The sequence below is a fragment of the Trichophyton rubrum genome (genome assembly GCF_000151425.1).
Source record: "Trichophyton rubrum CBS 118892 genomic scaffold supercont2.7, whole genome shotgun sequence".
Classification (NCBI taxonomy): Eukaryota; Fungi; Ascomycota; class Eurotiomycetes; order Onygenales; family Arthrodermataceae; genus Trichophyton; species Trichophyton rubrum.
The window spans coordinates 1,254,280-1,274,983 of NW_003456422.1; the positions used below are offsets into that span (position 1 = coordinate 1,254,280).

The 20,704-nt window shown below is 48.1% G+C and overlaps 9 protein-coding genes across 10 annotated transcripts; 5 read left to right on the top strand and 4 right to left on the bottom strand.

The window, feature by feature from the left end:
* Positions 1–828: 828 nt before the first annotated feature.
* TERG_06446 (uncharacterized protein) lies at positions 829–3,638 on the bottom strand (the record flags this gene model as incomplete). The annotated part of the gene is made up of 13 exons (XM_003233409.1): positions 829–1,046; positions 1,102–1,207; positions 1,270–1,349; positions 1,405–1,448; positions 1,505–1,533; positions 1,668–1,698; positions 1,757–1,775; positions 1,830–1,932; positions 1,989–2,118; positions 2,168–2,352; positions 2,412–2,846; positions 2,928–3,354; positions 3,466–3,638. The coding sequence occupies 13 exons, from the start codon at positions 3,636–3,638 to the stop codon at positions 829–831; spliced, it is 1,980 nt and encodes a 659-aa protein (XP_003233457.1).
* A 1,654-nt stretch (positions 3,639–5,292) lies between these two features.
* Positions 5,293–6,432, top strand: TERG_06447 (uncharacterized protein; the record flags this gene model as incomplete). The annotated part of the gene is made up of 2 exons (XM_003233410.1): positions 5,293–6,150; positions 6,253–6,432. 2 exons carry the CDS (start codon positions 5,293–5,295, stop codon positions 6,430–6,432), a joined length of 1,038 nt encoding a protein of 345 aa, XP_003233458.1.
* A 429-nt stretch (positions 6,433–6,861) lies between these two features.
* On the top strand, positions 6,862–8,010 carry TERG_06448 (uncharacterized protein; the record flags this gene model as incomplete). The annotated part of the gene is made up of 2 exons (XM_003233411.2): positions 6,862–6,912; positions 6,976–8,010. 2 exons carry the CDS (start codon positions 6,862–6,864, stop codon positions 8,008–8,010), a joined length of 1,086 nt encoding a protein of 361 aa, XP_003233459.2.
* Positions 8,011–10,400: 2,390 nt separating this feature from the next.
* Positions 10,401–10,994, bottom strand: TERG_06449 (uncharacterized protein; the record flags this gene model as incomplete). 2 transcript variants are annotated; one of them, XM_047750193.1, is made up of 2 exons in its annotated part: positions 10,411–10,413; positions 10,500–10,994. In XM_047750193.1, the coding sequence occupies 2 exons, from the start codon at positions 10,992–10,994 to the stop codon at positions 10,411–10,413; spliced, it is 498 nt and encodes a 165-aa protein (XP_047606915.1). The 2 variants fall into 2 exon arrangements, with proteins under 2 accessions (XP_003233460.2, XP_047606915.1); XM_003233412.2 differs by having other exon boundaries at positions 10,401–10,994.
* A 2,328-nt stretch (positions 10,995–13,322) lies between these two features.
* Positions 13,323–14,376, top strand: TERG_06451 (uncharacterized protein; the record flags this gene model as incomplete). Its single annotated transcript, XM_003233414.1, has 3 exons — positions 13,323–13,531; positions 13,607–13,754; positions 13,996–14,376. The coding sequence occupies 3 exons, from the start codon at positions 13,323–13,325 to the stop codon at positions 14,374–14,376; spliced, it is 738 nt and encodes a 245-aa protein (XP_003233462.1).
* Positions 14,377–14,431: 55 nt separating this feature from the next.
* TERG_12408 (uncharacterized protein) lies at positions 14,432–14,743 on the bottom strand (the record flags this gene model as incomplete). Its single annotated transcript, XM_047751368.1, has 1 exon — positions 14,432–14,743. The coding sequence occupies one exon, from the start codon at positions 14,741–14,743 to the stop codon at positions 14,432–14,434; it is 312 nt and encodes a 103-aa protein (XP_047606916.1).
* A 248-nt stretch (positions 14,744–14,991) lies between these two features.
* TERG_12409 (uncharacterized protein) lies at positions 14,992–15,862 on the bottom strand (the record flags this gene model as incomplete). The annotated part of the gene is made up of 5 exons (XM_003233415.2): positions 14,992–15,198; positions 15,264–15,328; positions 15,398–15,477; positions 15,530–15,608; positions 15,667–15,862. 5 exons carry the CDS (start codon positions 15,860–15,862, stop codon positions 14,992–14,994), a joined length of 627 nt encoding a protein of 208 aa, XP_003233463.2.
* A 429-nt stretch (positions 15,863–16,291) lies between these two features.
* Positions 16,292–17,435, top strand: TERG_06453 (mitochondrial 37S ribosomal protein RSM10; the record flags this gene model as incomplete). Its single annotated transcript, XM_003233416.1, has 5 exons — positions 16,292–16,345; positions 16,409–16,530; positions 16,613–16,660; positions 16,769–17,193; positions 17,260–17,435. 5 exons carry the CDS (start codon positions 16,292–16,294, stop codon positions 17,433–17,435), a joined length of 825 nt encoding a protein of 274 aa, XP_003233464.1.
* Positions 17,436–17,793: 358 nt separating this feature from the next.
* TERG_06454 (tryptophan--tRNA ligase) lies at positions 17,794–19,291 on the top strand (the record flags this gene model as incomplete). Its single annotated transcript, XM_003233417.1, has 5 exons — positions 17,794–18,189; positions 18,276–18,356; positions 18,416–18,528; positions 18,597–18,715; positions 18,777–19,291. The coding sequence occupies 5 exons, from the start codon at positions 17,794–17,796 to the stop codon at positions 19,289–19,291; spliced, it is 1,224 nt and encodes a 407-aa protein (XP_003233465.1).
* Positions 19,292–20,704: the final 1,413 nt, after the last annotated feature.

A 20,704-nucleotide genomic window follows, 5' to 3' on the forward strand; every position in this document is an offset into this window, starting at 1 on the left:
GGTCATGGTCGTAGTCATCGTAAGTCCCATCCTTGACGCCACGAAATGTGCAAATTGCCGCCTTGGTGATAATACATGAGTGAGAAGGGAAGGGTGAAAAAAAGACAAAAGGGAGAAAATACCAAAGTGAGTTAAATACAGAAGATGAATGAGTGTTAGAAGTTGGAGCATATCGCAAAGGATATCAGTAAAACAGAAGTGCGTGACAGAAGGGAATGAAAAGGTAGATGTGTAGTTGCATAAAATAGGTAGGATGGGGTATTGAACGCAGGCAGGCAGGCCCAGGATGTCCTGTTTCTGTTCTCCCAAGGTGATGAATGGTCGATTCAATGGTCCTTTGCAAACCAATTTCAAGGCAATGCAAGACTCAGGAGTAGGAAGAACAAAAAGGGCAAGATTGAAGTCAAAGAAACCTGGTAGTTGAACGGGGTGGCAATAGCCTTGATACCCAAATCTGCAAAGGGGGAGCCAGGCAGATAAATATGTTGAACCAGTGTTTGACGGGTATGTTCCTGTGGATGTGGACGGTTCTGCCCAAGCTCCGTGCTAGCCTGATTTGACCTGTGTTTTCGGGGTATGTGGGGTATGTAAGGCAAAAGACAGAAAGCAGGGAAGTAGAAGGAAAGATGGAAAGATGGAAAAGATAATACATGTAGAGAAGAAGGAAAAATGCTAAAAGAGTGAAAAAATTGCCACAAAGATAATTGAAGATAAAGAGACGAGGCAAGGAACAAAAAAGCATCGAGATCGACGATGTGGTGTCACTTTAGTTGAACCGGAAAGTTCAAGTGCATGATGGTATGAAAGATCGGTAAGTATGAGGATGAATTATCCAGAGAGATGGTGATGATGGCGACTGCCACCGGCTGGTTCATACCAAGGACTCATAATGCTAGAACTCATCTGTTCCATGCGATCAGAGTGGGCTGGCCAGTCACGAGTCCAGTGAGATTCACGCTCGGCTGCGGTAGTGCCACGGTCGAACTGAGAGCGACGACGACGTTGCTCATCACGGTATTGCTGACCGACTCTAGGAGCGAACAAGCCTGTAAGGAGAGTCAGATACTGCATAAATACGGCGATGGGCAATGATGTGCATACCGACATGCTCGGCATTTTCAACACTGCGGCGCATCTTGGATGGGTTGTCAGGGCCAGGGAAGTGGTCTTCAGTGCCAGCCATTGGGCCAATGCCAGTATGAAAGATCTAAAAGTTGTTAGTGAGGCTGTTAAATGAGAAAAAGGGTGATATATCGGTGATATGCTTACCTTTGGGCGGAACGAGGGATGTTCGAGCATAACAGAGCTGTTGCGGAACTTTTGAACAAGGCAGTCTTTTCCTTGAATGGCTGGTACGGTGTTATTATATATACACGACAAATTAAGAAAGATTAAAACACTTACTGGCGTAGGAAATCTCAGCAACTTTGTCACTGTTGAAGCAGTTCCTATTGGGAAGATTAGTAAATGTGGGTATGAGCAGATGGATATAAGAATGAAATACCAAGAACGACCAGCACGGGCTTTGGCAAACTGTATGCTAGTTAGTAAGTGCTTTTTTTAGTTGGTTGACATATAGATGTGGAACTCACATCAATAATGTCAATTGGCTATATGGCAAGTTAGCATCGAATGTCAGATAGACGGACGACAGGGAGGCGACCTACATCTTCAAAATTGATGAATGCATAGCCGACGCTATTGGATGATTAGGAGTAAGCTCATGATGTGATTATCAGAGGGAGTGTAAACTGACTTGCAGTTGTTGGCAAAATCTATAACAGGTTAGCTGATGTAAACTGAAGACGAAAGGAAAGTAAGCTTCTTACCAATGCGAAGATACATAAAGTCGTATTTGCCATGACTAGTCTCATCCACGATATCCTTAAGCATAGCTTGATCAATTTTGTTCGGGATATTGCGGAGCATGATCTAGATGAGCTCAAAGTTAGACAAGGCATTGGGAAGGAAAAGAGTATAATACTAACTGTAGTGCGGACATCGAGGCCAAGACGAATGCGTTCAATGTCAACATGGTTCTGGTTCATGTTGTTATGAGTACTGTTGCGGTTACGTCCAGAGCCATGACGAGAACGGAAGTTGTGGCACTCATCAGATCTGCGGTTCCAAGTTGCAACTGCAGGATCACCAATGGGGATGGTAGAACGGCCCGGTTGGGCTGAGCTCCATGTAAGGGTTAGGGGAGGCAAAGCTTCGACGACGGGCCATGGGAATAGCGCGGTCGTTCATGATAATTGGAGAAGTGCGAGGAGCAGGCTCTTCAACTGGGTGATGGGCATGTGCATGATAAGTGACATCAGGTTTGAAGTACTTGACATCGATGACGCACTCCTGTGGGATGATATATGAGCAAGAGAAAAACCTAGGTCAAGTAGGGAAAGAAGACTTACAGGAAGAGAAGAGCCATTGAGGCCAGAAACGACGTTGTCGGCAGCGCGAGTATCACTGAATTCAACATGGAAATTGACGATGTTGTTGTGATCAGTGGGAATGCTGTGGAAGGCTTTGACTTCACCGTAGGTGGAGAGCAAGGCCTTGAAAGAGTGAGAGATGATACGGCCATCTGTCTCCTCAGGACCACTATTGTAATAGACAGTTGCGAAGATTTGTCCTTCATAGTCGGAGGTGGTTGGGGCAAGCGAAGGCTCAAACTTTTGGGCGAACTCCTTTGCAGTCAAGGCATGGAAACGCCAATTGGCGAAGAAGGACTTTGCTTTGACGGCGGCCATCTTTGCTTCGTAGATGTCCGTGAAACCAACGTAGATTCTGCCATGAGAAGCAAGCTCAGAGAGGACGGGTCCCTTGACTGTGTTGAATTCACGGTGCTGAGAATGTGTTAGTAGGGAAACAAAGAAAGAAAACGAAGATGAGGCAAAACGAGGAGAAAAGATGCAAAAATTTCTTACATTGAAGATTGCAGCAATATCATGGTAAGGCATGTCCACTGGGACACCTTCGATGACAAATGCACGATTTCTGTTCTCAGCATCAAAATGGCCTTGTTGGTAGTACATGGCATAGGGACCGGGAATGTATTTGGAGCTGGAAGAAGAAGGAGGAGAGACTCTGGCACCGCCAATTGGACCAAAATCAACAGAGCCACGAGGAGTGAAGGCACTGACAAGGCCAGGAGTATCAGGAACAGAAGTCTTAGTTAGATCAGCAAGATTGGCAGGATTCTGGTCCTGGATGAAGGTAGGAGAAGACATGGGGCCAGACAATGCGTTTCTGTCGAAACTGCCAGGAGTGAAACTGCATGCAGTGGGAGAAAGCTGAATACGACCGGAAGAGAAGCCAGGAGGAGGAACAGTAATAAATGGATTTTGTGCTTCCCTGGACACTGAGTCAGAAAAATCTGAGTAGAAAACGAAGAAATTGAAGAAACCGAGGAGAATGAAGAAGATGAAGCAGAGAAAGGAGAAATTGATATATAAAGTGACTTACTGCTGAAAGATGGAGCGTCTCAGAGAGGTACGAAGGGGCAAGTCAGAAGAAGCGGGAGCAAACTGCTGGGAACGAGAATGCTCTGGAGAAAACGCAGTGAGTCTCGTCTCTGGCGAGCCATTGCGAGAATTAGCCTGCTCGGAGGACCGAGGACTGCTTGCGAGTCTCGACATTTCGTCTTGACAACTGTCACCAGTCAGGATATGATATATACGAGGGTATCTTGGTCTGAAGGCCTACCTGGCTGTCAATTGGGCTGGACCACAGAGTTGAAGATAGGGAGAAACGGAAGAAAGGTGAGAAACGGCGGATAGAGGATAGTTGTGAGTAGAAAATAGCTGAATCGGACGGAGTAGAGATAGCAACAGAGGAACTGGCAGAGGAATTGCGCTGGACAGAGCGACTGAACAGCTGCTGGAGGCGAAGATGAAGATGAGGACGAGGATGAAGAGAAGAAGAAAAGGACGAGAAGGAGGAAAAGAAAAAGAGGGCGGAAGAAGGACGACGACGAGGTTTAAGTAGACTCGACGGCGGGAGGAGGCTGGGAGGCGGAGAGCAAAGGCGGAGGCGGACGTCAAACCCCTCTTTTTTTCTGCCAGTTGCCAGCCCCTCCTTTCTGGGCAGGAAGAGGAGGAGGAGGAGGAGATAGGAAGAAGAAGAAGAAGAAGAAGAAGAGAGTGCAAGGAGAGTGCAGGAAGTGTCTGCTTACCAGGCACTGTGTAGGCACAAGGGCGGACAGCTGCTGCACAGGCTGGACAGCCACTGCCAGCATCGGGCAGGCCGACAGTCTGCTTGTCCACTAGGCTTGTCCACTAGGAGTTGCTGCTGTCACTCATTAAGTCAGCAAGAAAGAGGGGGAGGAGGAAGAACACAGCAGAGCGGAGACAGGGCAGGGACAGCGAGGACGCAGGCAGAAGGCAGTGGAAGCGGAAGAAGCTGGAGGAGGAGGAGGAGGAGAAGAAGAAGAAGAAGAAGAGACTTACTTTCTAGGAGTGACAGAGGCCCAGACAGTCACTGTATATTCCAGGAATCTAGGGGCTAGACACCCTAGAGAGGATATATATGTATCATCTGTTATTATCCATATTAACTATTGATATATAGAGGATATCAAACATATAGGATAAGATAGACACAGCTATATATATTAAAAGTATACACTCCAAGACATTACATATCATAAGGTATACTTAGATATATATTTAAAGCTGTGCAGAGAAAGGAAGAAAGAAAGAAGAAAAGAAGAGAGTGAAAAGGGGGTATTATTATACGGCAAGGAAGAGGTAGAATAAGGCCAAGAAGCCTTGCATCACTTCTAGGGCCAATTCCACCGTATTCACTTTAATTCTTCTCCCTCTCCTGCTTCTTTTTATTACTGGCTCGTTGGAGGTATCTGGGTATCTCATTTCCATGGCTGGCTCTCATCTGGCCTTTGAAGGAGACTCGGGTCAGTGAAGGGCGGCAGTCACCTTCAATTTTGGCCTCTTCCTGCTTTTTTTTGCTATCTTCTCCTTCTGCTGCTTCTGCTTCTTTTACTCTACTTGTCCAGGACTCCAGACCTCTCTTAACCTGGTACCTCGAGGTCTCTTGTTCATCTCCATCTCCATCCTCGTCTTTGTTGTTTTGATATTGACGTTGAGATTACCTAAACATGCCTCCACGTGACATCCCGCATCCTCCTCGAATCGGGAGAGAAGAAAAAAAAAAAGACCAAAAGCGCAAAAATAAAGCTGGTGGAGTCAACAATGAAAATAATAATAGCACCTTGCATATGAGATTTGCAGGCATCGCGAGGCATCCTGGGAGCCTGTCCCAGCGTTTACACCCATGCTGGAACTTACGGCGGGCGTCAAGTTGACCTATCTGGCAGAGGGTGCCGCCAACATAGTCTACAGTATCTCCTCTACTCCCCATCCCTCTGCTGCCCCCGCCAGAGCTTCGGACGTCTCAGGCACCAAATCACGAGCAGGATTGGGTCAAGCTCAAGCTGCGTATCCGGACAAACTGCTCCGTTTGAGGAAGAAAATCGCCTCAGGAACACCTTACCTGAAGATTACCCGCAGGTTCGACTCTCAGATCCGCTCGCTGTTCCGAGATGAGGAGCTCGTCTCGCAGGAACTTGTCAGGCTACCGGACGGCCTCACTGCGGCCTGCAATGAGCGTCTGAGGGATGATGAAGCGCAGGACCGCCGGCCCAGGAAGCGGCGAGGTGTCTATCTCTGCACCGACGAGCCATTTGGCCTTCTCATCAAGGACATGACTGCCTCCCCCGGCTCAGGCACAACGCTCTGGGAGTTCAAGCCCAAATGGCTCGTCCAGTCTCCCTCTGCGCCTCCAGACTCTCGCCGATGCCGCACCTGTGCTCTACGGGAAAAGAGGCAATTTACAACCAGTCAGGGAGCAACCATGGACAAGAAAGCTGAACAGCCTCATGTCAAGAGGTCATTCTGTCCTTTTGATTTCATCTCAAACAGGCTCGAGGACGTCATGTCCGCGGTATCGGTGATCATTGATAGCCCCGACGATGCTCGCCGAGTAGCTGCCTTCATATACCAAAACCCAACGCTGCTCAAACTTCGAGACAAGCAGCGCCAGATGAACGCTGTGGGGCTGGCAGGTATCCATGCGTCACCAGAGGAGAGAGCTATCTCCATGACGCTGAGAGACTGCACAATATTCGTCAAGGTAGGGTTTCATGCATACTGAACTGGATATACAAGGTCTCAGTGGCATCTTCTTCTTTCATCAACATTCATGTGTACACCGTATCTAACGGGTTTTTTGCAGGTTCCACAGAAACATAATGAACCCCTTGAGCTTCGCCTGAGCGATCTTGACTTCAAGAGTGAAGACGGGGGCAAATTCCAGTACTGGCAAGATACCGAGACTGAGCTGATCGAAGAGGGATGGTACTTGGGTGTTCACAGAAGTCAGGATAATCAAACCGAGTGCGCCCTTGGCCGCTAGTCCAACTTTGGTCCACATTCACACCGCACTTTTTGCCGTAGGTCAGACTAAATATAGCTTATGCAAAGTCGTTCACTTGGTTCATGCCGTTATCCTTTCATTAGCTAGCTATACAAGGCTGTTTAATATCTATGACTTTTTTTGGTCTCAAACACTTTCGACTTGGCCCTTCCTGCATCACGTGATGATTAAACTGAGTGCTTATATAATCAAATACATGATTGCGATACTCCGTTTAGATAGATATCAAAACCTCGCGATAGTGATGGACGATGCGACGGGGTGGTCGTTTGCTAGCTGATATACCCTTGAGCAAGGGTAACAGCGCATTATCTCGGGTCTTTAATACTGCATCCTTCCAATGAGAAGAACAATGCGCAACGTTTTCTTTTCTTATTACCTCATCTCAGTTTACATCAATTAATCAAGATGCCTGCCCCGATATCACATCGTAATGACCTCTCCTCCGTCCTGAACCAGGTAAGTCAATGATAAGCCGCTTGATAGTATGCTATTCCGGCTAAGTAAACAATACTTTGACAGATTGTCCTATCCTCCTCGGACACCGACTACCTCGACCAACTCATTCCTTCTATTCGCGAATATAGCCATGGAAACCGAACAACACAGCTCCTACACTCCCTCACGAAGTTTGCAGACGACCGGGAAGCAAAAATCGAAAGCATATGCAACTCTACACACCAAGACTTTGTCTCTTCGGTCAACCAACTCCTTCAAGTCCGCGAAGGTACCGTCAACCTCACCCAGGAGATCCTCGACCTCAACCAATCCATCCTCGCCAGTACAAAGCGCCTAGCCGAACAAAAGAAGGCCCTTGTTGAATCGCGCAGCCATCGCCAGAACATCGACGAGACCTCCAAGGCCCTGCAGGATTGTCTGGAGGTTCTCCGCCTCGCAAACCAAGTTCATGAACTACTTGCTAAGAAGAACCATTATGCCGCGCTCAGAGCTCTAGATGAGTTGCAGAATGTCCACCTCAAGGGTGTCACGCAGTATAAGATCGCAGAAGTGATACAGCGATCCGTACCAATGACGCAGAAGGCGATTGCGGATGCGGTCATGGACGATTTGAATACGTGGTTATACCGCATTCGTGAAATGTCGCAGTACCTAGGTGAACTATCGCTATTCCACACGGATAAGCGAAAGGAGAGGCTAGCAGAGCGTAGTGAGAAGATACCCTACCTGTCGCGGTTTAAACTCAATTCAGCTATCGAACTAGTGTCTGATGAGATGGAGGAGTTTGATTTACTTTATAATGATGACCTGCAAGTGGACTTCTCGCCCTTGCTGGAGTGTATGCATATACACCAGTCTCTGGGCCAGATGGACAAGTTCCAGGTTGAGTATGCGACGACGAGAAGACAGCAAAAGGATCTCCTGCTGCCTACTTCCATCACTTTACTGTCAGAAGATGGCTCGAGTCTGCATACTCTGCTGGAAGAGATTGCTGGTTTTGCCTTGGTTGAGCGAGCTACAATGAAGAGAGTCCCCGAGTTGAGATCTCCTGTAGATGTAAGTGGCTCTCACTCGTTTATTTATCAAAGAGTAAATTAATTATATCCCTGAAAACAGGTCGAAGAACTATGGGATTCAATGTCTCAGACTGCTGTCGGGTTGATTTCAAAGGCGTTGCCGACAGTTGATAACTCGGAGGATATCCTTAAGATCAAGAATCTCATTACTCTTTTTATGCAAACTATGAGCGTATGTCCACCTCTCCTCCCAACCACCACTATTAGACTGCTAACTTAATTTGCCTTCAAGTCATTCTCTGTTGGCCCATTTGATAGACTTCTTCTTACATTATTCGAAAAATATACAGAACTACTAAAAAGGAGATTTAGTGATGATTTCCAAGAGGTTAGTGCTTATCTTGTATTTCTATCACTAGTTGCTTACTTTGCATCAGATCGTTCAAACAGATGATTACATGCCCATGCCCATCCGGAGTGACGAGGAGTATGACAAAGTCCTAAATGTCAGCTGGTATACTCCCGAGAAACCTCGAGAAGAACAAACGTAAGACTTTATCATATGCCCCTTGATACATCTGATTTTTCCTAACGGTAATGCAGCTATCCTTGTGTCCTACCGTTCTCACAGATGTATCCTTTGTGCTGCATCGATATCAGAAACCTTTTAAACCAGTTCTACTATTTCTCAGGAGACAACTTCAATCATCCAGCTGTTATAGATGAAACCGTTCGAAGTGTACGTTTATGACTCCCTCCGGTTATTCAAACTTCTCTTCACAATCTCTTTCAATTCATCGCTTCAGTTACTAAAAAATTTTACAGTCACTGGATGAGCTCCTCTGCAACAAAGTATGCGAAATGCTCACAGAGCGCCTGGGTTCGCAATACCTTGGCCAAATAGTGCAAATCCTCATAAACCTGGAGCACTTCGAAATTGCATGTCAGGAACTCGAAGTTCTTCTGGCAGCTGCCCGATCATCCAACTCCGGCGAGGGTCCTATCGCCCTTAATGCCACGGAGAAGTTCCGCATGAACAAGAAAGCCGCTGAGAAACGGATCTTCGAGGTCGTCAACTCGAAGATCGACGACCTTATCGAAACAGCTGAATACGACTGGAATGCACCTAAGCTACAAATGGAACCAAGCAATTACATGCAGACGCTGACGAGATTCTTGTCGAACATCATGAACTCTACGCTTCTCGGTCTGCCAACGGAGATCAAGGAGCTTATATATTTCGATGCCCTCAGCCATGTTGCTAATAGGGTTATAGTAAGTGGTCTCTTGCTTCCAACTTGACGCAGGTTGTACTTGTCTAAAACTTCAATCACCAGGCCCTCCCACTCGATCCTGAGGTTAAAATAATCAATCCAAACGGGGTTGCTGCATTGGCCCGAGATGCAGACTACCTGTCGAAATTCGTGGATAGTTTAGAAGTCCCCATCCTACGAGAAAACCTTGATGAATTACAACAAACTGTCCAATTGATGATGGCCGAAAACACCGATGAGTATTACGACATTGCGGTGAGAAACAAGAAGTACGGACGCGTTGATCCTATGAACGGACCAGTCTTGCTTGAAAAGTAAGTCTCTGTCTACCCGCTTTCGCCGTTATCTTACAGTATCTTGGAGAACACAAAAACTGGCCAAACGACTCACACTAACATTTACATAGGCTTTCTCGAGCGGTACAAAGTCCATCCAAGCCAGACAGCAAATTCAGCCTGTCAAATCGGTTTGGAAAGAAGTATTGAACCGAACCGAGCCGAGCCCGATGTCATGTCTTCAAGAACAACGGAGGGGGATCTTTCTTTGAAATATACACGTCGTTATGTACTATATATACCCGCCACGGTTGACGCTACCTTCAGACGCCTCCCCGCCTTGCAATCTTATTAATATGCCCCATTGAGAGATGTTGAAAACTGTACAAGAGAAGCCTTGGGAATGGAACAGGATAATTTGAAATAAGGGGCGAGGCAAGGAGGAAGATGCACGGCTTGATGATACCAAATTCTTTTCATGTAAGGGGACGGGAGAGACGGGCGAACAGACGGACAGCAGCGGAATAAGCAGTGGTAGGGTAGGCAGGCGGAAATGATAACGATAGCACCCAGCAAACGACAATCAATACTTAGTAACAACCCACATCTCTGAGTCTCGACGGGCACCAAGAATGAGGGAGGGGGGAAGGGAAAAAGGTATCAAGAAGTGGTTGAAAAGGGCAACGGAGGTGAGAGTAGTGAGCTTAGAATGACAGGTCATAAGAATAATAAAAACGTATATAATTAAGGTTTCGTCCCACCAGGAGCTCCGTTTTCTTGCCCATTAATCCCTAGAGAGCGATTGTCGAGTCGCCCTTTTGGGAATCTACTTTGATAGTGCACCGACTTGGTATGTAACATATGAATTAGAAGGAAAATCTCAGGGTCGCTCGCACCGACATCCGGAGCTCAATCGGCTGCTTTCAACTTTGATCACTGTAAAGTGGAAGGTTAGGCACCGATGCATGAGGGAGGGAAGCCTTGGAAACAAAACTGTATAGCACGCGGGGGAGTACACTCACCTGCTGAGGGGGTAATTGAGAATATCCATACATCTCGCCAAACATCTGGGGTTGGGGATGGCCGTAGGCAGGGTCTGACTGTACTGCCCCACCGTACATGGGAGGCTGCTGTCTGTAGTCCTGTTCCTGGCCGAGGGGATGCTGTCCCATGGCGCCGTACTCTGGAGGGCCCATGGGGTGCTGCTGAGGTACACCTGGTGGCTGGGGTGGTAGCTGGCCATGTCCTGGCGCCTGAGGGGCACCGGGGGCCTGGGGAGCTGACCGTTTGGTATGAGATGTAGCTTCTTCCCTGGGAACAATATCGATCAGGAAATCAAACATGTCTGACTTGGCCAGAGCAGCTGCAATGTCTGATCGCTGCAAGGTACGTCGTTTGTTGTCTTCGGCATGTATCCAGGCGCGCATGGTCAATTCAGTTATGAATACGTCGCAGCCTTTGGCGAACAGGATGGGCGCTTCGGCGGAAATCATCTTCACTTCCGGGTCGGCTTTCATCACCTTTTTGATACGTGCCAGCGGTAGTTGGTGGATTTTGTAGTCATGGTTATCAGACTCGAGGTGGTTGATGGTGTGCTGCCAGTATGTCGTCAAGATATCACGCGCAGAGCCCTGGAGGCCCTGATTGACCTGTTCCGCCATGATTCAACGGTTAGCGCGCGTGCTTCCAGAATGGTGAGGGTAGAAAGATGGGTTATGCGACTCCATACGTTTGCCCATGTACCTGCATATAGCTCTGGAACCGGCGCGTATCCTTGTGCAGAGAGCTGGTCCATCAAAAACAACCAATTAGTGTCCGGCCTTTCGTATATCTATGTGTGTGTCTATAGGACAAGCATCGAACCATCTCTATGGAGAGGATTACTGCTGATCAAACGTGTGTATGTGGGGGGAAGAGGGAGAAGAGGGAGTATAATTCTCTCTTTAGACATACCGCTGCGCTTGCGCCTGGAGGAGAGAAAGCCGTGATGTCAGCACATATATATCTTTTTGGGTGTTATTTTGCAGCAAACAGAAGAGGAAGAGCAGGAGAAAGCAGCTGGACGAACCATAGTGGCCCCCATTCCGGGTGTCATATACCGGCGGCGACTGCTGTGACTGCGGCTGCGACGACGCTGGCTGGTGGTGCATGAGGTTCTGACGAGCGGATTGCGATGGCTGGCCCGCAGCCTGGTTTTGTTGCTCCATAAGTGTGAGTGCGTGTGTGTGTCTGTCTGGCTGGCTGGCTGGCTGGCTGGCTCTGGTGCGAGTTGTCTGTTGACGCCTTCAGTCCGTCGTCGTCTGCGTCCGATGCGAGATGCGGCGATGCTGGCTATCTGCGAAGGAGGACGGCAGGCCGGATCGAAGTCGTGAAGAGCTGCTGGTCGAGTGGCGGTGAAAAAGGGCCGCGAGGAAAAGAGGCCTAAAGTGTTACCGTGTTGGGTGGGGAGGTGAGGCCGGAGCAGCGAAGAGCAGAGGAGACGGGATGCTGCGCCCTCGAGCGAGATGTTATATGGGCAGGACGACGGGTCTCGCAGCCGCCAGACGGGAGTGCGCCTTGAGCTGAGGATGGCTAATTAGTTGGCGGTTCTTCTTTTCTTCTTCTAGGACGCTCTTCCGTCGCGATGGCAAGGATTAGTTCGAGTTAAAGGGGAAAGGCAGAGAAAGACGAAGACGAGGAAGACGAAGGAGAAGAGCTTCTTTTCTGGTAGCTTGGAGGAGGGAAAAAACCAATAAAGGAGCTGGTCCTAGGTTACCAGCATCCAATATAAACTACTGAGGACGACAACTGCTGAGGAAAACGGACTATATATAATAATAACTACTCGACTATAGAGGACGGGCGTGCCTCCAGTCTCTGCGCCCATCGCCGTCTCGCAGGTACCTGCTTCTCGGTGTAACCGCGCACCCGAATCCCTCGATGACATCTCCATGCTCCAGCGAGCAGCGCGTCCAGACGATGACGGCACACCAGTGATGGGCTCTCTCCATACGCCAGCCAGCCAGAACAGCCATGAGACAGCGGCCGCTCACCAAACAATCACCTCCCAGCGCCCCAATCATGGGCTGCGAACCCGGTCAAGGATTGGAACACCGTCTCCGGCAGCGGCAGCTGGTCCTCGAATCGGATGCGCTGTCCACCCCCCCTTGGCAGCCCTATCCGCCCAAGATTGGGCGCCAATGAAGCACCAGCGAAGCGTTGCTTGACGTCCCAAAGGGCCTCCCCTCGCTCGCAACTCTGTCTCCAATCGTGTGCGGCGTCGCGTGTATTTCGACGTTCGGCCACCCCTTGGGGATTCGATGCGTTGTTATTATTGGGACAGTTGGGCGCAAAGGGGGGATCTGGCCTGCATTGCAGCTGGGCAATCAGGTGGCGTGGTCGCTTCGGTCGTCTACGGCGGGTTCGTTGAGCTCCCCCGTCTGTCTGTCTCTCTGTGCTGTCGTCTGTCTCTGTCTCCCTGTCTCCCTGTCTCCCTGTCTGTTTGTCTCGAAGAAGAAAACATCACCAAAACATCCCCTTCGATCCGTCAAAGATGATTTGGAAATACGAAGCAAAAAAAAAAAGAGCGAAAAAAACAAGCAGAAAAAAAGCAGTTGCTTTATCCTAATTGGGCAATTCCACTCCCCTTCGCGGGCGCAATAATCATATCACGTGATGATATTATATTTAACTTTACTCGCACAAGAGAAAAAAAAAATTCGGGTTTTCTTCTTTTTTCACTTTTTGAATGTCAACAGAAGAGAAGAAAGACGCATAATAGAGGGAGAATAAGGGCAGTGCGATGGCCTGTCGAGCTACTTGAACCTCCTTCTCGAGCTGCACAAGGGACGGCTCAGGCGGAAAGCATGTCTGTTGAAGTGGTGGTCGTGAATCCAGCCTCCAAGATGGAGAAGGACGAGGAGGAGCTCTCTGAAGAGCAGATCCAGAGTCTCTTGCTCGAAGCTGAAAAAAGGTTGAAGAAGGCGTCTGGCAGCTCTAGCAAGCAGGACGGTGATGACGGAGCCGTCTCCCTCGCTACAGGACAGGAGGTCGGCGGCTCTGCCTCGCGGCCAAAGTGTGTACTTTCTGCACCCCAAATTTTTTTTTTTTTTTACCTTATATTGTACTTTCATACTGATATACCCTGCAGAGTCCCGAGTTTAAACCATAAGCAAGCAGTTCAGCCGTATGTGCGGCAGTCCAATAGCATTGCTACTATCGACAAATCCAGACTGGTCCCGGAGTCGGCAAAGAAGCTTGCTGAGACCATTCACACAGTGGAACAACCGCTTGTCAAGGTAAGCCCATAATAAACCTCCTTTTTTTTCACTCACACTATCCCTCGAGTCCGTTATGAGGAAAAATTATCCCAAGCCTTGTGCTCTTGACGCAGGTTTGTAGTCCGTCTTGGACTATGCTGCTCCCATGAAAGTTTCTTTTAATCATAGTTACTCTGAACAATGCTCGACCCTTTTGCAATTTAATCACCCATTATAAAACGAACACACCTAGTTGAACACCATGCTAACGAGTGGTCAGAACAAGGAAAAACCAACTTCTGGGCCGAAGTGGTTCAATCTACCCAAGACCGTAGTTACTCCCGAATTAAAGCGGGATCTTCAGATTCTCCGCATGAGATCCGTACTAGATCCTCACCGCCACTACAAGAAGGAGAATGGCAAGGCCAAGATACCAGAGTATTCCCAGGTTGGTACAATAATTGAAGGACCCACCGAATTCTTCAGCGCCCGTATCACAAAGAAAGAGCGCAAGAACAATTTTGCAGAAGAAATAATGGCTGCTGAGAAAGAGAGCGGCCGCTTCAAGCGCAAGTATGCTGAAATTCAGGAAGCCAAGGCCAGCGGGAAGAAGGCATATTACAAGAAATTAAAGGCAAAGCGTGCCAGGCCAATGAAATGATTACAATTGCCCTTGGGGACTGACTGTATATCTAACTCTCTATACATCGATGACCCTAGATGTGACGGGGCCTGTCTGCTGTCGAGTCAAGCGGGGCGATATCACAACGCCAGATTTCCGTGTTCGCCCAATCATTGAGCAAACATGTCCTCAACAGCTTGCGAGACAAGTTTCTATGTGGTTGGGCAACAAGGTTAGCTATCATATCATTGGGCTTGCTTAGGTGTCCATGGATTTGGTGTGCTGCGTACCTGCATGTCTGACGCAGCCTCTCGACCAGCTTCCAGCACTTCCTCGTGGTTGGCCTTGCCTTCGTCAACGATAATGTTGAGCTCTTCTGCCGTCGACTTCTGAAGCAGATGGTCATCGCCACGAGGAGCCGGTGACAAGACACAGTTATTTGTTACCAGGCTCAGGGCAAGTACCTTCATGCCACAGTGCCGTGCCACAATGATTTCCGGTACAGTCGACATACCAACTGTATCGGCACCCAACATTCTCATCATCCGACACTCAGCTCGAGTCTCGAAGCTACATTTTTAGCAGTATTATTAGCCCTCTAGTTCTCTGCAAGCACGTGATGATACCTTTTTCCAAATTCTCAAGGGCTTAGCCTCACCTTGGGCCAGAACAGTACGCATATACTCCTTCATGGATGCGTCGCTTTGATTCCGCAGGCACAACTTTTTTCCAAGCTCGGTGTGCTGTCCGGCGCAGTTTTAAATCGTATGCATCGGACAGTGGCGGAAAGCGAGTCCCGAACTCTTCGGCATTTGGCCCACGCAGGGGGTGAGCTCCTGAAATGCCAGCAAGGAATAAATGCTGCAGTGGAAAGCGACTTTTAGTAACAGATTCCAAAGTTGCCTGAGGTTGTGGAAAAGACGAACGTCGTTGAGTATGACCACGTCTCCTACAACATAGTCGGGATTCAACCCTCCGCATGCATTTGTTACTATTCCCTGTCAGCTAGCCCAATTCTTCACTATTCGCAATAACAATCTACTCTTTAGGACGCCCTTACCAACTACTGTCTCAACTCCAAGGAGCTTGAATATACGCACTGGCAGCGTCACCTTCTGCATTGAATGCCCCTCGTAAAAACTGTGGTTTTCGTCAACATCGTATTCATGTTTGGAGTGGATAGGCGTCTTACTGGGCTCTTCCAACCATCAACACGGCTGGGATCTTAGACCCTAGATATCCAAAGACCAGCTTTCCCAAATGTCCGGGAACTAGTAAAGTACCACGATATCAGATAGAACATCCTAGACGAATCCTCACATTCCTTACCTGTAGACCTGGGAAAATTCGGGATGGAGCCATAATCAAATTCGCACTTCGTCTCTGGATCTATGGTATCAGCAAGTCCACCCAGGCCAGAGCCACAAATAATAGCAACCCGAGGCTTTTGGAAAGCCTCTGGTAACTGAGGTCTGAGGTATTCTACAGCAGCCTGTGCCTGTTCGAAAACAGAAGCTTCTGCCATAGTTATCTGCCGTCCCTTTTTTTTTTAAGTCTTTGCCAAAAGTCACGAGTCAAATTATGTTAATGCGTAAATGTTGGCGTTCTGCAGGTTCTTTTGTACACTCCAAACAGAGCGTGTCTATTTCCAAGTGCGAGAACTCAATAGACCAACAAGATAAGCTTCTTACTCTTCCAACGAAAAGGGCAGCAGCGGTTTATCTATATATATTAATTCCAGCCTTGAACCTAGGTGAAACGATTTTTTTTAAACGGAGCTCCCCGCAGGCCAAAATGGTACTCCCCTAGACGCAGGGCTTGATCCTCATTGGCTGGTGTTAAAATGTGATTATATAATATTTCGAGAAGAAAAATCGCAGTTGAAGCAGAAAGTTGAATTGGACAAAGCGACGAGCAGCGAGATAGCAGCAAACACACAGCCAGCACGCTCACAATGTTCTCGCCGTCCTATTTCCGCTCCGTGCTGGGAGCTACCAAACGAATCAAGGTGGGTCTTGTCTTCTCTGCAGATGTCATGGGAGCTCAATGGCTAATTGTAGCATTTCAACAGGTCACCAATCTCTTCCGTCCTCTCTCAACTTCTTCTTCTTCTTCCTCCGATATACCTCCAGAGATTCTATCAGCTATACAGAAAGGCAGTGGGGAATCAAGCTCCGGAACTCCTGAAATAAAGTGAGATTGGCGGCCGGCGAGATTTTACTTTTCCACAACGCCCGCATCAAGAAATATCATATCTAACTAGTGATCCCTACAGGCGAGAAGTCTTTACCGAGCCCGAACCAGATAGTAAACCACAAGAATGGTAAGATTGTTTGCTCCGCTTTCAATAGCACGACAATAAACATTTGCGCTTTCCTTTCAATTTTCCAACGCACCTGAGCCCGGCTGACCTGACACCCTAACCTTGCAGGAATGACCGATTAGAAGTCTACAAAGAAAAGTTTCGCTTGCCCAAAGCCGTTCAGGCTGCGTACATGAAACCTCTAAAGCGGAAACCGGAATACGGTTTACCAGTTTGCAACCTACAGCTCCGCTCGTACAGCGCACGCCACGTTGAATTCTTTGCTGATTTCGCACTCCGTGCCGCTTACTACCTTAACATCCCCGCCTCCGGACCAGTACCGCTACCGCGTATAGTTGAGAGATGGACTGTCATTCGAAGTCCCTTCGTACACAAGAAGAGCAAGGAGAACTTTGAACGTATAACATGTCGAAGGCTGATACAGCTTCAGGATGGCCATCCGGAAGCCGTCCAAGCGTGGTTGGCCTTTTTGAGAAAACACGCCTTCCACGGTGTTGGTATGAAAGCAAATGTATTTGAGCATGCTTCTCTAGGTATGTCACTGTCCCTGGCAGATTGGGCTAGAAGTGGCTGTTTGGTACTAATACTATAAATTATAGATGTCGGAAAGGAGATGGATACAGCAGCCAAAAGCCTTGAGAAGGCTCTTGATGAGGAACTTGCACATTTTGGAGCAAAGAAGGGCGCCGAGTTCCCAGAATCCCTTGCTTCTATGCTTGAAAGAGAGACACAGACAAGAACAGCTGCACCACTCACAGAGGGGCGAAAGGGCTGATATGCATGTTTCTACCCTTTTGCTTGCCTTTGCTACATTTTTAATCTGTAACATATGACGTTTGATATTGGATGGATGCTGTGTTTCTAGCTGGCTGTTTTTTCAAATCATCTATCAGGACCTGTATACTTATCAAACCACCTTTCTTGATCACCATACATTCTTCATTCGTGATCAGCGGAAGCAGTTCTATGTAGATATTCCCTAGCATAAGGTTATCTAGAGTAATCATCAATCGGCACCAGTCGAAGTGCTTTATTGTCTAAATTTAGCCGTAACCTTACCACGTGACGCTTGAAGCTCTCTTCCCAAAGCTTTCAACGGCTGCAAACATTGAAAACCGACACCAAGCTTCAGGATGTTCACCCCGGCCTCTCAGAAATCTCTTCTGAGATGCTGCAGACGACATATACCATTAGAATACTCATTAAGCGCAAGATATAACCCCCAATGGCTTCGGTACAGTTCCACGACGACTGAACCTGCACCGCCAAAGGAGACAGTCATTTTCTCCGGTATACAGCCCACGGGCATTCCACATCTCGGTAACTACCTCGGAGCATTACGTGCCTGGGTAGACCTACAGAATACCTCCTCGCCAGATACGAGACTGATATATTCGATCGTCGATCTACATGCGCTCACACTACCGAAACCCGCAGAGGACTTGCGACGATGGCGGAAGGAAGCTCTCGCCGTGCTGTTGGCGATAGGAATAAAGCCAGAGAGGGCTACATTATTCTACCAATCCAATGTTCGTCTGAAAATTGCATAGGACATAAATTGAAAATGGCTTTCGTGAGAATGTTGCTGATAATGTGCTGTTTGGGGAGGGTATAGGTGCCGGCGCATTCGGAATTGATGTGGATATTAAGCGTGAACGCATCGACAGGATATCTATCGAGGATGACACAGTGGAAGGTAAGCTATGAACACCTAAGCTGCAATAAGCGAAAGATCTAACGTCGTTGTCATGACAGAGTAAATTGAATCTACCCGAGAACGCGAAATTCGATCTCGCTGCGCGGAATCGACTGAAGCTCGGTCTCTTCTCATACCCCGTTCTACAAGCCGCTGATGTGCTTGTCCACCGGTGCGTGACTCAATATACCATTAATTTCTCGAGAGAAAATAGCAATTGACTGTTGACTGGGAGAACAGGGCAAATTACATACCCGTAGGGGAAGATCAGAAACAGCATATTGAATTTGCGCGCGAAGTCGCCAATGGTTTCAATCACTTACACGGGCCTGTTCTTACTGTCCCAGAAGCAATGATATGTAAGTTTTTCACCCTAGGATTTTCCTCTTTGCACTGGAATGCTAATTTACGACAATCAAGCACCCGCCAAACGAGTGATGTCACTAAAGAATCCAAAGCAGAAGATGTCCAAATCCGACGCAGACATCAGATCCAGAATCCTCGTCACCGATACGCCAATGGAGATCCACCACAAGATCCGTCTGGCATTGACAGATGCAGGTTCGACCATCACATACGACCCTGAGAAGAGGCCAGGTGTCTCCAATCTGCTTGAAATGTTCAGTCATGCCGAGGCCCTGACGTCTGGCCCCTCAGGCACCACCGGAAGGAGCCCGGCTGAAATAGCATTGGAATATGAGAACAGCAGCTTCAAGGCTCTCAAGCAGGATCTATCCTCCAAGTTAATTGAGATGTTAGGCTCAATTCGAGAACGGTATGTTGAAATCATGGAGGAAGACGCAAAAGTGGCGTCGTCTGGCTCATCAGACAAAGAAAGCTACTTGGGAATGGTGGCTCGTAAGGGAGCAGAAGAAGCCTCTGCCAACGCAGCAATTACGATGAGGCAAGTCAGAACTGCAATTGGGCTATCATAGCCTGGAAAATTTCCACTGCAATCGCCATGTATAATAAAATAGATTATTAAATACCTAATAAATGGCATATCATCCCCACCCTCCCTTGGCTCTCTCTCCGGGTATTTCAATTTTCAGGAATAACTAAATGGAGTCCTGTACTTATATTACCACTCACTTACTATACATCAGCCCAGAACATCCCGGTCCAAGTCCAGCCCAGACCGTGACAAGTTGAGAATTTTTTTCCCCTCTCTCTGTAAGTAAGCCAGGTTTGAGAATCGTGTCTGCCTTGAAGACGCGCCACCTGTCAGTTTGAAATATTTTTGTTTCATTTTTAGTCAAAATACGCTGAAGGCGACCCCTCCTCTCCGGCTCTCCTCCCTTGCGTGCAAACTTCAGGCCCAAGGAGACTCCGAGGCCCAATTGACTCACACCACTCGGACGAACAAGAACATTCGATCGGACTGATGACAAATTTTCGTCCGATAGGCAACAATTTTCTCAATCGAAGGCTCGGTTGTGAGTCAAACGAAATGGGCAATGCGAGTGCCTGATAGAATGTAATGGAATTGAAGGAAACATTGCGGCGCATCGGGCTGTATATTAAGCAAACTGGTCCGACTGCCGGAGTCTTCATCGCCATCGCGCGCTCTTATCCCCGAGCACGGGCAAGCCTCGATCCATCGAGAAGCCAGTCGGGACTGACAAGCCACCTTCGCAGGAACCCAAAAAATCCATCATCCGTCCTTGTTCCTTCTTGTTATTTGAGGGAACTAGCAGCTGCGAGATGACGTCTCCCCTTCGACGCGATTCGCTGGGCTCCGGTAATCCCGGACGAAACGACCTGCTTCTTGTCGACTGATTAGTTCATCAGTTAGGCAGCATCAAACGATATTAACTTACGATTGACTTGATAATGGGGAACATTGGAGGCAGAGCAAGCAATTCGGCTTCTTCTGGCGTGAATCAGGATGAGTGATAGAGTTTAGTTACCTAACTTAACCAGTTGACGGTCTTGTTTGTTACTTACGCCCGCCAGCCATCAGAGCGATCGACCTTGAGTTTGGTCCGCTATTTTTGCAAAACGCCGGTATCTTTAGTATCAATCGATTATGAGAGTAGGAAGGGCCAATACAAACGGAGGAACCAGACAACTGCAGAGGGGTAGATGGGTGGATGGATGGGCCCCCTGGGTTCGAGCGTGGATGCGTGATGCGACTGATACGCCACCAACCATGTAAGTTAACCAGTTACTAGTTAGTTAGCTTGTTAGATTGCTGTTGGAGTTATAGCTTATGGTTACTACTTCCCATCCCTCTGAAGGTGTGGTGATGGTGCAAGTATCGCCATGGTCATCCGCGCCCGTATGCCGTCGTACCATCGAGTTAATCTCGACTGTCCATGCGGAGACTTGCCGGGGCGGGCGAGTCC